A 13297-nucleotide genomic window follows, 5' to 3' on the forward strand; every position below is an offset into this window, starting at 1 on the left:
CAGCTCAGGACATGGACTTTGTGTGCCTGTGCTCCTTATACATAAACATTTAGTAAAAGCTTATTTTTTCTGAAGGCGTTCAAACAAAAACACCCCAGTTTTTCAGCCTGCAGTCACATTGCATTAGCTCTTTTCTTTGTTTAAACCACACATAAAATGGGTTTCGGCTTTTATGGCAACATTTTTCATCAAGCTTAGCCTTTCAAAGGCTGGAAAAGGAACCCTTTACCAGTTTACCTTAATGTGCCTTATGCTTTCTCCAGACCAAATTCAAAGTGAAATTTTCACGTCCCAATTATATAGAAAGATAAAATCAAAGAAGCAAATTGGCACAAATTTATGACAGGTAATGCAAATGAAATCATTTTTGCATAGGGTAAATTCACACTAATGTGCTGTGGATTTAGTGTCACCATTATCACAGTTTGTAAGCAGCTAGGCCAGATAATTTCGGTTAACCTTTATACTGATGCATGAAAAAAAAAAGAAAGAGCTTGGAGGAAACTAAGCAAAAATGTTCCCATTAATTTCAGCTGTCAGTTTGTCTCAGGAGGAGAAAGAAATTTTGGGGGTTTTGAAATTAGCCAAAAGATGCCATGTAGCTTTAGCTGCTAATTACACCTCCTTTGACTCATCCACTTTGGCGTACACAGCCAAAATTTTGTAAGTGCTGAGATTACAAATGGAGCTTGTTTGAGTGCTTTGAAGGTTGTGGGGTTCATGTACCCTTTGGTTTATATAAAATAAAAAAAAAAAAAGTAGTATATTTGTCGCTAAAGCACACGGCCTGAAACTCATTTTTATGTGTGGCCTTAAACACATCATTGCTTATCTTCACCCATTTGCATTCACCAAAGATGGGAAAATTAAATAAAGAAAGAAAAACCCAACAGATGCTTTATACTCCCCCTTCACACCAACTTTGGTCTCTGGTTGTGATTTGTTACCATTTACACATACTGTGGTGTGAAAAAGTATTCTTCCCATTCCTGATTTTTTTTCTTCTTTCAAAAACACATTTGTCACGCTTTCATGTTTCAGAGCCTCGAGTTTTAATCTTAGATAAGGACAGCCTGAGGAAATACAAAATGCAGGTTCTAAAATATTTCAATTTTTAAGGACAAAAAGCAGCTATCCAAACCTTCCTGGCCTGGATCGTGCCCATAGATGCCATTTTTGCCCTGTCTTATTGGTGAATCATGCATGCTGACCTGAACTGAGGCAAGTGACGTCTGTAGTTGTTTACATGCAGTTCTTTTATGAACCCCTGAATAAGTCGTTGATGTGCTCTTGGAGTAATTTTGGCAGGATGGCTACTCATGAGAAGGTTCACTATTCCAACCTTTCACCATGGTTCGCTGGATTCCCTTAGAAATATCTTTGTAGCCCTTTCCAGACAGACAGACGTCAATGACTTTGTTTTTCATCTGTTCAAGTTTCTTTAGATTGTAGCATGAAGTTTCGCTTTTATTTTTTCTAATATACTTTAATTCACAACTTCCATATCTGGCAGTAAACTCATGAATTATCAAGGGTGGAGGGCAATTCCTTTTCTCTTTTACATAGAGACGTGTAGGTTATAATTGTTTTTTTCCTTTAATAAATGAACTTCATTTTGCACTTACTTGGATATTTAGTAATATTTGTTTGATAATCTGAAACATTTAAGTGTGACGTGTGACATGTTGTCCCCCCCCAAGAAAAAGGGTGGTACAAATACTTTTTCACAAGACTATAATAAAAAGCAATGTTAAAAAAAACAATAATAAAAACAAAATAATTAGTTTATACAAGCAAGGCTTCAGTCTTTGAGACAAAAAACAAAAAACTTCTGTGTCACTTGTGCACCTCCCTCCCCCCAGATCCCTCAGCAGCAGCAGTCTACTCTCTCTATAGCACCTAGTGCTTTGTCTTTTATGCTACATCGTTTTATCTTTTTGTATGGCGAGGGACAGAGAACAGACACTTGACATCATTTCAAAGTAAGTGAAAACAAAAAGGAAACCTCTTAAAAAAAAAAAAAAATCTCCAAAAATATATTTCAAAGTTACACCATCTGATGAAAAGAAAAGGGAGGAAAAAATGATGGGAACACAGGAAAAGTCTGATGGGAATGTTTTGTTGTCATTCTTGTACTTTAGAGTTTCTGGTATAAAGTCTGAGCTGGAGTTTAGGTAGCAGCGGGATCAACCTGAAACTCTGACGTCTCCTACTCCATTTCCTTCCTTCGGTCACTTTTGTTTTCACATTCACAAACATTTAAAACTTCCTTGTGCAAATCAAGCAGTCTTTAGAAAGAATGCCCTCCAAAATTGTTCTTGTAAAAATATATAACTCCAAGGTGGCTGATGTGTGTGTTGCAGCAAATGTTAAAATTGTATCGATGTTCATCAGGTCTGGACATAGGGTTGTTTTGTAATTCAACCAATACCACCACCCATTAAGCTTCATAACACTCCCTTTTCTCCTTTATCCTGAAGACGGTAAAATGTGTTGTCCTTCTGGGGGTAGTTGTTTAGCATCGTTGGATGGGGTTCATCTTCGTCCAGAGGGCATCTGTGCGTAGACAGGGTAGGCAAGGCGCACATTGAGTGAGTCATTGTGCTGCACCAGGGAAGTCTGGTGGTAGTGGAGCACCAGGTCCTTCAGGCTGCTGTAGAGGTTGTATGGCTCAGCAAAGCCAAAGCCACGTGGTGTACTGTAGATGACACAGTGCTTCACCTCCCCTTCCACACTTAGGAGACACACAGGAGAGGTACTTTAGTTAAGACTGTTTTAAGGTTAAAAATTTGTCATTCAATGCTTTCTTTCTGCATTTCCAATTTCTTCCAGCTAGCTTTGTTCTACTACTAAAGTAAACTCCCAGGGATAAAAAAATAAATAAATAAAGGAAATCATATCAGTTTTATTATTTTGGTTACATTCAGTATTTTTTCAAATGTTAATTTAGTGTAGTGATTTAAGAGTTTTGAGTCAGTGAACTTGTTGGTTCTGTGAAAAATGACCTTTTTCATTAATTCTCTCAAACTACTACTTCCCAAGAGGAAGCATCTTATTCAATACTGACATTAAGAAAAATAAACATTTTGGAATCAAACCTTCCTGCTCTCAGGGTTCACTCAGTGTCTAACCAAAGTTTGGGTTGGGGGAAGACAACAGCTAACAACAACACTACTTTAGAAGATCAAATCTCTGCATTTTAAAACACATTTTGTACTTGAACATCCTCCTGCCTCTGGCTCTTCTATCATCTTGTTATAGCATGCTTTTAAACTGGCTTTTACAAAGCTACCATGTTATTGGGTTCAGTCTAAATATATAGACATGGACACATAAGTGGCTTTATTGTAACCATTGACTATAGGTTGCCATGGAAATAGAAAGCAATCAGCATGTAAATCACTGAGTTTTTTCCCCTCCCACATGCTGTGAATGCATCATTAATCCCCTGTCTGAACTGGAAGATTTTCTACGCGGCACACTTTGCCCACAGTACCAATGGGGGTCAAGACATATCACAATGTATATCGTGTATCGCGATATTGCTAAAAAAATATTGTGCATTGCATTTTCCTCATATCGCCCACCTCTACCACAGTTTTGTGTCCAAAAATGTTTTTTCGGTTCCCTCAAACGCACACTGAGAATCACAGTGTGCTGCAGACTTAAAAAAGCCCTATCATCATCTTCAATAAAATAATCAGCTTCTTTTCTGAAGCATTCAAATATTTCGTGGCTTAAAGATGTACTGCAAAAGCATGGTGCTATTGAAAAGCCTGAGAGTAAATACAATTAAAAGTTGTAGCTTTTTTGTAACTTCGATTCTATTTTAACAACTTTTTATGTATATAATACAAATGCCTAATGTTGTTGTTGGCACTGGTGTTCGTCTCAATGTGCAATATTTTGAAAGGTGTCCCAACATTTTGTCCTTGTGTACAAACAAGGAGGACAAAAATGTCACTCTTGACTTCATAAAGTATGGGTATGTAAAGTAAGACGTACATCACTTCAGTCATGTGTTGCATGTACTCACACTACAGAGCAGGCATAGCACCCTTTTTTGCTGCTTTCTCGGATAAGAAAAGCTCCATCTGGCTTCCCCAGGAGCAGCTCCTCTGCCTGTGTCCTGTTCAGATCCCCCACAAACCAGTTCTTCTCATCATAGTGAGGCAAGTTCTCATCTTCCTCACTCACAAAGTAACCTCTGCAACCACATACATATGCAATACATTGAGAAATTGCACCAAAGAAATAATATATTCTGCTCTTTAAATTAACAGTTGCTCTAAGTAAGTAAAGTAACAGTGTTTGGGTTGCAGCAAAGCAAGTAGAGACTCACTCGTCTGTGTTCTCATTCTTGATTCCCAGCCAATCATTAATTCGTTTCTGACGAACTCCTTTATGATTGAGCCAGCTAAAGAGAAGTAGAGAGAGAGAGAAGCATTGTTACTACTAGGAATCGGTTTGAAACTTTGAAATTTGTTTATGTTAGAGTGAACCGGCACAAGACTGAAATTGGCAAATGTCCTCACAGAATAATTTGGGATGTTCTGCTGAGAAACTGCTTAACTTGTTCCTGGAAATAAAGCAGGCGCTCTGATATCGAGTTGAACTGGACCTTCCCTAAACTAAAGCAAGTTTCTGATTGAGCCACTTGATGTGCTTTTGGCTCTAGAACTATGATGAGTCAGATTTTCTTTGATGTCCATATGACAATCAATAAAAAAAAACAATTATTTCATCGGAAATGATTCCACTGATGTTTGAGTTTTTTTGACCACATCTAATAACTCCCCATTTGACTTTCAAGTGTGTGTAGCTACCCCGCAGATGTACAGCATGAACAATATAAACACATGAAAACAGGATCCTGTTCCAGGTCAGTAGGTTTTTAATGCGGACCTGCTTTGACCTGCTTTCTGTACTAATGCCATTGCTCATGTTTTTCTCTCGTCTTTGTATGCTTACACTAGATACTGATCCCTGATTTTGCGGAGCTGTATGAGATCAGGCTTTAGGCTGTTCATCTTTTTGTCTGTCTCCCGGTTGTCCATGGCTTGCGTCTTTAGGTCCTGCTCCAGCCGCACCTTGCTGTCGTGGATCTCTCCGAGGCGAGATTTAAGCTTTTCATAGTTCATCATGATGCGCTCAATCTCTTTATCATTGCTCTCACGCCTAAAACGCTCAATGTAGTCCTTGCTGTAGCGCTCCTGCGTGTGGCATTGCTCCTCGAAAATCTTGATGGTTTCATTGAAGGCTTCAATAGCTGTTCGCTTCATCTGGATCTCCTGCAGGACAAGATGAATAGTTGACACACAAAAAAGGCCCCAAAAAACAAACAAACAAACAAAAAACAGACATGCAAAAAAAGCAATGCATTTGTTAGACTAGAGTATGAATATACCTGTGATGTCTTGGTATACTCTTCATATAGTCTGTCATATTCTTTGCTTTTCTCCTGGTACTGATTGTGGTATTCCTGCAACTTCTTCCCCACTGCATCAATGTTGTCCTCCTTCACCAGCTGGTCCTGAGAGTCAGTCGGAGAAAGGAGCATTAGAGACAGAGTGACTTTCAGAAACTGACAAGGAAAAAGCTGGAGAGTAAAATCCAAAGCCATTTGTAATAAAAGGCCAAAAGGAAAAACAAAAATGCACGCACACACACTTATTCCCATTACCCCCGTTCTCCTTACTGAGGGTGACTCCTGAACAGGCTCGTTAATAAACCACCCACAATGCCCCAGGTGTAAGCCCAGGTGGGCATTCTGGCTAATCTTGCATAGTTCTGAGTAATGACTGGCTAAACCTGCCCTTTCATCACTGGTGCGTGCAATTGAGTATGTCATAGGAGCCGGCCGAAAGGGCAACATTTCAGCGAGCAGGTATCATGTAGCTGCTGCTGCAGTTTAAAGTGGAAACACTAAGAGCAAGTCATTGGGTATAGAGGGAAGATTGTTGGTGGTGTTCAAGAGGATACTGTTTAAAGATTATGAGGAGGGAGTGTACCTGCTGGAAGCGGGAGATGGGGTACATGAGCTTGACATCCAGCTTGGTGTTGTATTGAGCCAGTGACTCATGTCTGTAATGGCTGATGAGCTCCACCACTGAGCTGAAAGTCAGGGGGTCAGAGAAGCCGTACTTCCCATCTCTGTGGTAGATCTTTATCAGCTTGTTATTGCCCCCTTTCCTGAATAACAGAATAACAAACAAAGGCTTAAAGAGACAGGCAATGCATTCTAAAACAGACAGGTTGTCAATTTATATACACGCCTTCAAACATTTGAAGATGTGGTGTACAAATATTTATACACCATAGCTTCTATAACACCTGGGCATGGTATGACTCCAAGGCGGGATCTTTGGTTTTTCCTGACCTGCCCGTGTCAGGTTAATGAAGAAGAGGAAAAAAATAAATAAATCACATCTTAGCCACCAAACACTCTTTGCTAAACTATGCATCAGAGAATGGCTTCATATTTCCTGCCACCCTGCCCTAACAAAAAACCCCCAAACAAAAACAAACAAAAAAAAACAAAAAACAAAAAACACACTTCAGAAGAGTCTATTTTAGAACTCTTATTATTGACCATTACCCTAAAATGTTAAAGTTCAGCTGATGGTAAAAGCAGAAAGAAGGTGGAACTGAAACACAAGGCTAAAATATGTCACCAGGTTTGAAAAGAAATAATCAAACAAAGTCTAAACAGACAATTATACTAAATAATTCAAGTTAAAAATGTATTTCCTAAACAAACATACTTATCCTATGCTAGTGTAATGAATTGTTCTGCTGTCAGTTGACATCATTAATAGGTTTTATTCATTTCTGTCTGAAAGTCAAAAGATGAACTAGTCATTAAGATTACATTCAGTCTGAGTTATCAAGGGACACACAGTGAAACAAAACAAAAAATACACAGAGGTAGAAGAGAATTCGTTTTAAGCATGTATTCTATTCCATCAAAACACACATCAGAGCTCAGTGGGGGGGAAAAAAAAATACGCTAATTTCTATTCTGTTATAGGCTGGGTAATCTGCTGGGAACAAAAGGATACCATGCACTTTGATGAAAATGAAAATTCTCAGCTTTCAGAGGATGAAAGTAACAAAATAACGCAGTCAGCTTTTTTGCAGCAACTAAAAATGATACCCAGTTTTTATAGCTTCCACGTGCTTGTATGCATGCCTGATAACATCGGGGCATGCTCCGAAATGAGTTGACAGATGGTGTTGGATGGGAACTCTCCTCCTAGATCTGGAGCAGGGCATCATTAAGCTCCTGGACAGTCTGAGGTGCAACCCAGCCACGCTGGATTTAGGTCAGGCAAGCATGACTATGGCATCAATTCCTTCATCCTATAAAATGACTTCAGGTGGCTACTGTTGTGGTTTCGTCCTATATAACTAAAACTGAATTGAATGATATCCTTCAGGAATTGCCACCAAGCTCTTGCCACATGAGGCTGGGCGTTGTCCAGCACCAGGAGGGTCCCAGGACCCACTGCACCAGCATAGGGTCCTGGGGGCTTGGACAAGCGGTCCGAGGATTTCATCCTGATGCCAAACGGCACTCAGTGTGCTGTTGCCCACCCAGTGAAGGTCTGTCAATCTCTCCTTAGGTTTGGCTCTTCAGACCATCACTGACCCACCACTAAACTAGTCATGCTGACGTTACAGTCACTCAGGGTGAACCTGCTCTTATCTATGAAAAGCCCAGCTCAGACTCCACAGTACCAAGCAGTGAAGTCCATTTCTGATTGTTTGGCCAGAGACATTCACATTAATGTCCTCCATGCTCTTAAGATGTTGGGAGAGACAGCAAACCTAGCAATTGTACACATTGATGTGTCATCCTGGAGGAGTTGGACTCTAACCCTAACCCTCTATAGGGGACTTGGTATCATCTCATGCTACCAGTAGTCACACTGACACTAGCCAAACAAAAACAATGATTAGAAAAGATGAGGTGGGAAAATATGCCTATAAAACCATTCTTCTTTTTGGGCATTTCCTCATTGTTGCCTCTCTAGTGCCCCTGTAGTTAATTTCATTCAAATCAAAGCAGCTGAAATTGACAAACAACCCCCTCTGCTACTTAAATGACCAAATCAATTTCCCAGAAGCTTAACTGCCTTGACCTTATACTCTGATTAAAGAGTGTTCCTTTCATTTTTTGAACAGTGTATGACCAACCCCCCCCCCCCAAAAAAAAAAACCAAACCTAAAACTGTCCACTATTACTATGCAATGCTAAAAAACAACAAAAAACAAAATAATAATAACAGCAGCATGCTCTGACTATGGCAATACGAGTTTAAAATATGTCCAGAAGGCAGGCAACGCTCTATTATTCTTTATTATCTACAAAGCACTTATAGGAACCATCTCAAGTCTACATTCTTGCAGTTAACTAAAGGATAACAGCATTAAAGTGGATCAGAAGTGCTGCACTACTCTCAAGTTTGTAGAAATCCTTGTGTGGTTTAAAACACATCATTCAGATGCTCTGATATAGACATAAAGGTCTGTGTGCAGTGGCCTTACCTTAGTGTTAGCGTGTAGTCGCCTTGCATCTTAGTAGACGCGTCCCGAACCAGGAAAGTCCCATCAGGCATGTCTCTGAGCTTATCATTCACCTCCTCCCTGAAGACAAAATAGAAAAGAGAAACAGAGGAAGGAAAAAAAGGGTGTTTGACTTGGTTGAGTGATCCATGCACAGATGGTGTTCATTTGGAAAAGTCTGCCTTCAATCATCAGCGGCAGGCGAGTAGAACTTTCTTTATAACCACACACCTCAAAGTAAACAATCCGTCAATTAGCAGTGCAGGGAGGGGTGATCCTAGCCAGCAGTGTCTCAGCTGAGGATAAGTACGTGAGTGGCAGACTGACTGACTGCACTGTAGGTGTGGTTATCACTGTTTGTGGAACAGCTAACCTGCACTTAAAGTAAAGCAGTGACCTTAACAGTAAAGACAATTTACTGAGCTGAGAAATAAACTTGTCAGTTATCTCTGGAGGTTAGAGTATATCGAAGTTTCAAAATATGTTGACATACAAAACAAACTAACAAGCAAACCAAAGAAATAGAATTACACTATATAGTTTACTAATATGATGGTGTATAACATAAAGCATATAAAAAAACTACTCTATCCTGCAGTCTTTAACTGCTGGAGCCCTACCCCTACTGTCGCTATAGACTTTAAGCTCACTGTCAAAGTTCTCCACCAGCATAGATGGACAGACAGTGCTGTGATATCTAACAAAGAATAATAACCTGATACTCTGAGTTAAGATTCAATTGATGCTAAACAACATGCTAAACAGGAAATGCTAATTTCAAAGCCACCAGACAACAATGACAAATATAATATTTACCCTAATGAATAATAAGTGTTACTGGTCATTTTGAGACTCTTTAACATGTTGGTAGCTTAGAACCAAACAAACATCAATGTCAGACAACTGACCAACTGTGGCCCAACTATAACTCCTATTATTTTGTGGTCTGACAACAGGTAAAGCACTGATAATACCCATATTTGCTTTTTTAAGATGTCTAAAATGTGCTGACCATGTCTGCACATAGAACATGCCTTTAGTTTCTGTCAGTGCAGGTCTTGTGTTGCTGGGGGAGGGGCCAAGCCTCCCACATCTGCATTTCATGTAACCTAACAATGTCACTGTTAAGCTCTCACTGATTTTTCTGTCAGTAACACAGTGTTTGCTACCTGGATATGTCACCCCAGTACCATTCGGCCTCTTGTAAGGAGCCTCCCGCTCCTCCATCCTTGGCGACATTGCTGCTGCCCCCTGCCATTGCGACCGAGGAGGGCTGCTGAGGCTTGGTTGGCTTTGGAGGAAGGGCTAGGAAAAAAAACAAAACAAACAAGTATTACAATTACTGTGTGTATAACAGTTCATATGTACATGATATTTGCATACAGTATAACTTGCCCTCAGCCCTGCAGCAAAGTTAAACCATCAGTCTACAGCTGCAGACAGAGTGTTGATCACTTTATCATTTAGAAATACTACTTTGCACAACCATACACAAAAATGTATGGTACCTCGTTCACACTGCAGGCGAAATCGCATCAAATCCAACTTTTTTTGACCCTATGCGACCCATATCCGATCATGGTATGACAGTGTGAACGGCACAAATCTGATATTTTCAAATCCGATCTCGGTCACTTTCGTATGTGGTACTGGATCCGATACATATCTGATATTTTAGAAAGCGACTGCTGTTTGAACGATCATGTCGCATTAAATCCGTCTTCTACGTCACTGACACAAGACAGATGCCAATTATCAGCGCGGGAGAAGACATCATGAACCCTTCCTGGCCATCCAGTGTAGATGTTAGTGTAACGTTGGAGAAACGTGAACATTTTATTTGTACTGTATAATCTGCAGATTCTGACAGAAATTTCCAACTATCCTTTGAAGCACCGCTCCTCTCTAAAACAGCAATAAGGATAATTATTAGGCCATAAGTAAATAACAAAATAACTTTATAACTTAAAGCAAAATTGGGAAACCATCAGTCAAACAATACTGTTTGGTCTGGGTCTAAACAGAGCGCGTTGTGTGTGACGTCTTCTTTTGCGCATGCGGGCCATTTGAGCGTTCACACTAGAGCGCGTTTGCTGTCACATTTTATTTGTAGTGTGAACAAGCAGACAGAAAAATCGGATTTGATCCAAAAATCGGAATTGAGCATTAAGACCTGCAGTGTGAACGTAGCCCTAGTAGACACACCTATTGTATCAATTTCAAAATCTGACATCACTGTGTTCGAGTTATTGCATTCATAAGATTTTCCAAAAACTTGACCTGTGAGATTCAAACTCAGCTGATATTTGTAGAAGATCCACCAATGGTATCAATTTGAAATTCCTACATCGCCACGTTCAAAAGTCACCAGATTCGCATTGAATTTTCAATTAAATCCTTAATATGTACACATTCTTTTTATGCAGATGATGCACAGGAACTGTACTCATAACCACACCACATAAACACTGTAGCAGTGCAGCTGGTGACTGTATGGTTATTAATCACAAGTGAAGCGCCCATATATCATAGTAATTATGCCTTATGTCAGAAACCACACACGCAGGTCAACGATCACGTGAGTGTTCCCGGGGCTCAGCAGGAATGCTGAGGTTTGTTAAATGTGGAAAGCCTCATGTTTTCATATCTTCTCCTGTCATTAAATTCATTCTCCTGTTAGGTTTGTAATGGGGAACTCTGGTCCTTCCGCTCGTTTGTTTGTAGCCATTGTCATTGCATCATCAGAGTGTTAAATTTGACTGAGAACTCTAACAGAAACTCTGACTTGCATTCTTCCCATTGTGTTTTGGTTTTCAACGGTTATGAAGATCAAGCTGTATAAACCCATAACTTAAAGGTTTTGCTATAAAAATAGGTTGTTGTCTTGTTATTAAGTGCTTCTTTATAAATGGACCGATTCTTATACATTTTTTACTTTTCTACTTTCCCAGAGCTCTCAAAGCCTTTTATACAACATGTCACAATCACCCATTCACACACATTCACACTCTGATGGATGCATTGGAGAACAACTTGGGGTTAGTGTCTTGCCCAACATATGCAGACTGGGGGAGCCAGGGATCGAATCACCAACCTTTCGATCAGTAGATGGCCTGCTCTACCTCAGGAGCTACAGCCACCCTCATAAATGTTCACTTTTACGTCACTTAAAGAGCTTAGTTCAGTTTGAGTAAAACTAACATAACAGGAGTGCCTTTGGTCAACGGGATCAATCTATAATGTTTCACAAGGTTTAGTCATTAAACAAATTTAAGTATCAAATGGAAATACAAACTGAAGAAAAGTCAATATATTTAACTGATTTTGTGAAATACTATGCAGTCTAACAAAAAAATAAACAAAAGACTGAATGCATGAAATAAAGGTTAACATTACTGAGTCTGTTTCAACTTCTGTGTTGCAACTTGTGGCGCTAACATGCAACTTCTATGCAAGACTGGGATTCAAATCTATATTTGATTGCTAAGTGTGAAAAAATGTATTATAGAGAAAACATTTCACCTTGCATGTCAAGTCAAGTAAAACAGTATGACAGTCTGCTCACACACTGACCAGTCAGTCAAACGGGATTGATGGTAGTTTCAGAGCTTTTGGTTTTTGAACACTGATGTTATAAACCAGCACATATTATAAAGACCTGTTTGGTGCCATGCTGCATGCTAAACAGAGTTAACCTGACTATGACACATAATACGAAAAACAAACAAACACATGCAAAAGTTTTCAAGTATCCAAGCACATCTGGACACAATTTAAGGACCAGCAGTGTAATATCTCTCTCTCGCTCTCAACAGAGTACTGATGTGGGAGGTGTCATTTAAAAACAAAGTAACCTGATGAATGTACTGAAATGGAGTGGGCTCCTCCTGCAGAGTGCTCACGTGCCAGAGTCAGCAGCATTTGGGAACACTGTGGCCTCACAAATTACCACAAGACACGCACGCACAGACAGCAGAAACAGACGCTTGAATGTGAGGAAGGGCTGAATAAAACCTGGACTTCTGTGTGCACGTGCACATCACCACTCACTGTCCGTTGAATGCTAACACTCACAGCAGCAAATAGTTACATTGTTAAGTTATTTCTGTTATTTTTAAGCAATCTATAGTTAAAATGTTTATGCTAAATACTACATAGGTAACTTTTGTCCTTAGGTTCGACTGGTGCTGTGTCACTACTATTCCACAATAAGGTTGCTGCTGGAACATTGCAGGACTACAATCACACTTCAAATTAGGTATTACATCAATGACAGCAGCTCACTGGAAAAGAACCATTGGGTATGTTCTGAATTTACTTGGGCTTATAAATGCTGCAACAATCGTTGTTCAGCATTTTTTCAATATTATTAGAACTATTGTTCATCACAAATTTTCTTGAAATATTGTGATATACCCTCAAAATGATATCACTCACCACTAGGTTGAGGGTGACTAATGTGTTTAATTCATATCTTCTATGGAAAAACAGAAGACATTTTTCCCAGTGCTATGAGGACTTAAACCTACAACATTTGCCCACTGGGGGGGAGCAGAGCAAGCAAAATGCACAATAATTGATTTGATGCTAATTACAGACATGCTAGTATATCTAACTGACAAGTACAAAAAAAAAAAGCCACAGCCACCAATGAAACAATGAAAACAATACTTTAGAGTTATATTTTAATTGTCACATGATAGTAGTGAGAATTCACTACAAAGTGTGT

At 39.5% G+C, this 13297-nt stretch overlaps 1 protein-coding gene across 7 annotated transcripts in view; it reads right to left on the reverse strand.

The window, feature by feature from the left end:
* Positions 1 to 476: 476 nt before the first annotated feature.
* pik3r3b (phosphoinositide-3-kinase, regulatory subunit 3b (gamma)) overlaps positions 477 to 13297 on the reverse strand; it is a 188473-nt gene continuing 175652 nt past the window's right edge. For all 7 annotated transcript variants that reach the window (XM_042221467.1, XM_042221468.1, XM_042221466.1 and 4 more), the window contains 8 exons: positions 9738 to 9873; positions 8551 to 8649; positions 6012 to 6192; positions 5408 to 5533; positions 4972 to 5291; positions 4343 to 4417; positions 4037 to 4207; positions 477 to 2734 (listed from right to left, as the gene is read on the reverse strand). In XM_042221467.1, coding sequence (XP_042077401.1) covers positions 2536 to 2734; positions 4037 to 4207; positions 4343 to 4417; positions 4972 to 5291; positions 5408 to 5533; positions 6012 to 6192; positions 8551 to 8649; positions 9738 to 9873 — 1307 coding nt within the window. In that variant the 3' untranslated portion in view covers positions 477 to 2535. The remainder of the gene's footprint in view (positions 2735 to 4036; positions 4208 to 4342; positions 4418 to 4971; positions 5292 to 5407; positions 5534 to 6011; positions 6193 to 8550; positions 8650 to 9737; positions 9874 to 13297) is intronic.

Source organism: Haplochromis burtoni, unplaced genomic scaffold, assembly GCF_018398535.1.
Source record: "Haplochromis burtoni strain Fernald_Lab_line unplaced genomic scaffold, NCSU_Asbu1 Contig_67, whole genome shotgun sequence".
NCBI classification, from domain to species: Eukaryota; Metazoa; Chordata; class Actinopteri; order Cichliformes; family Cichlidae; genus Haplochromis; species Haplochromis burtoni.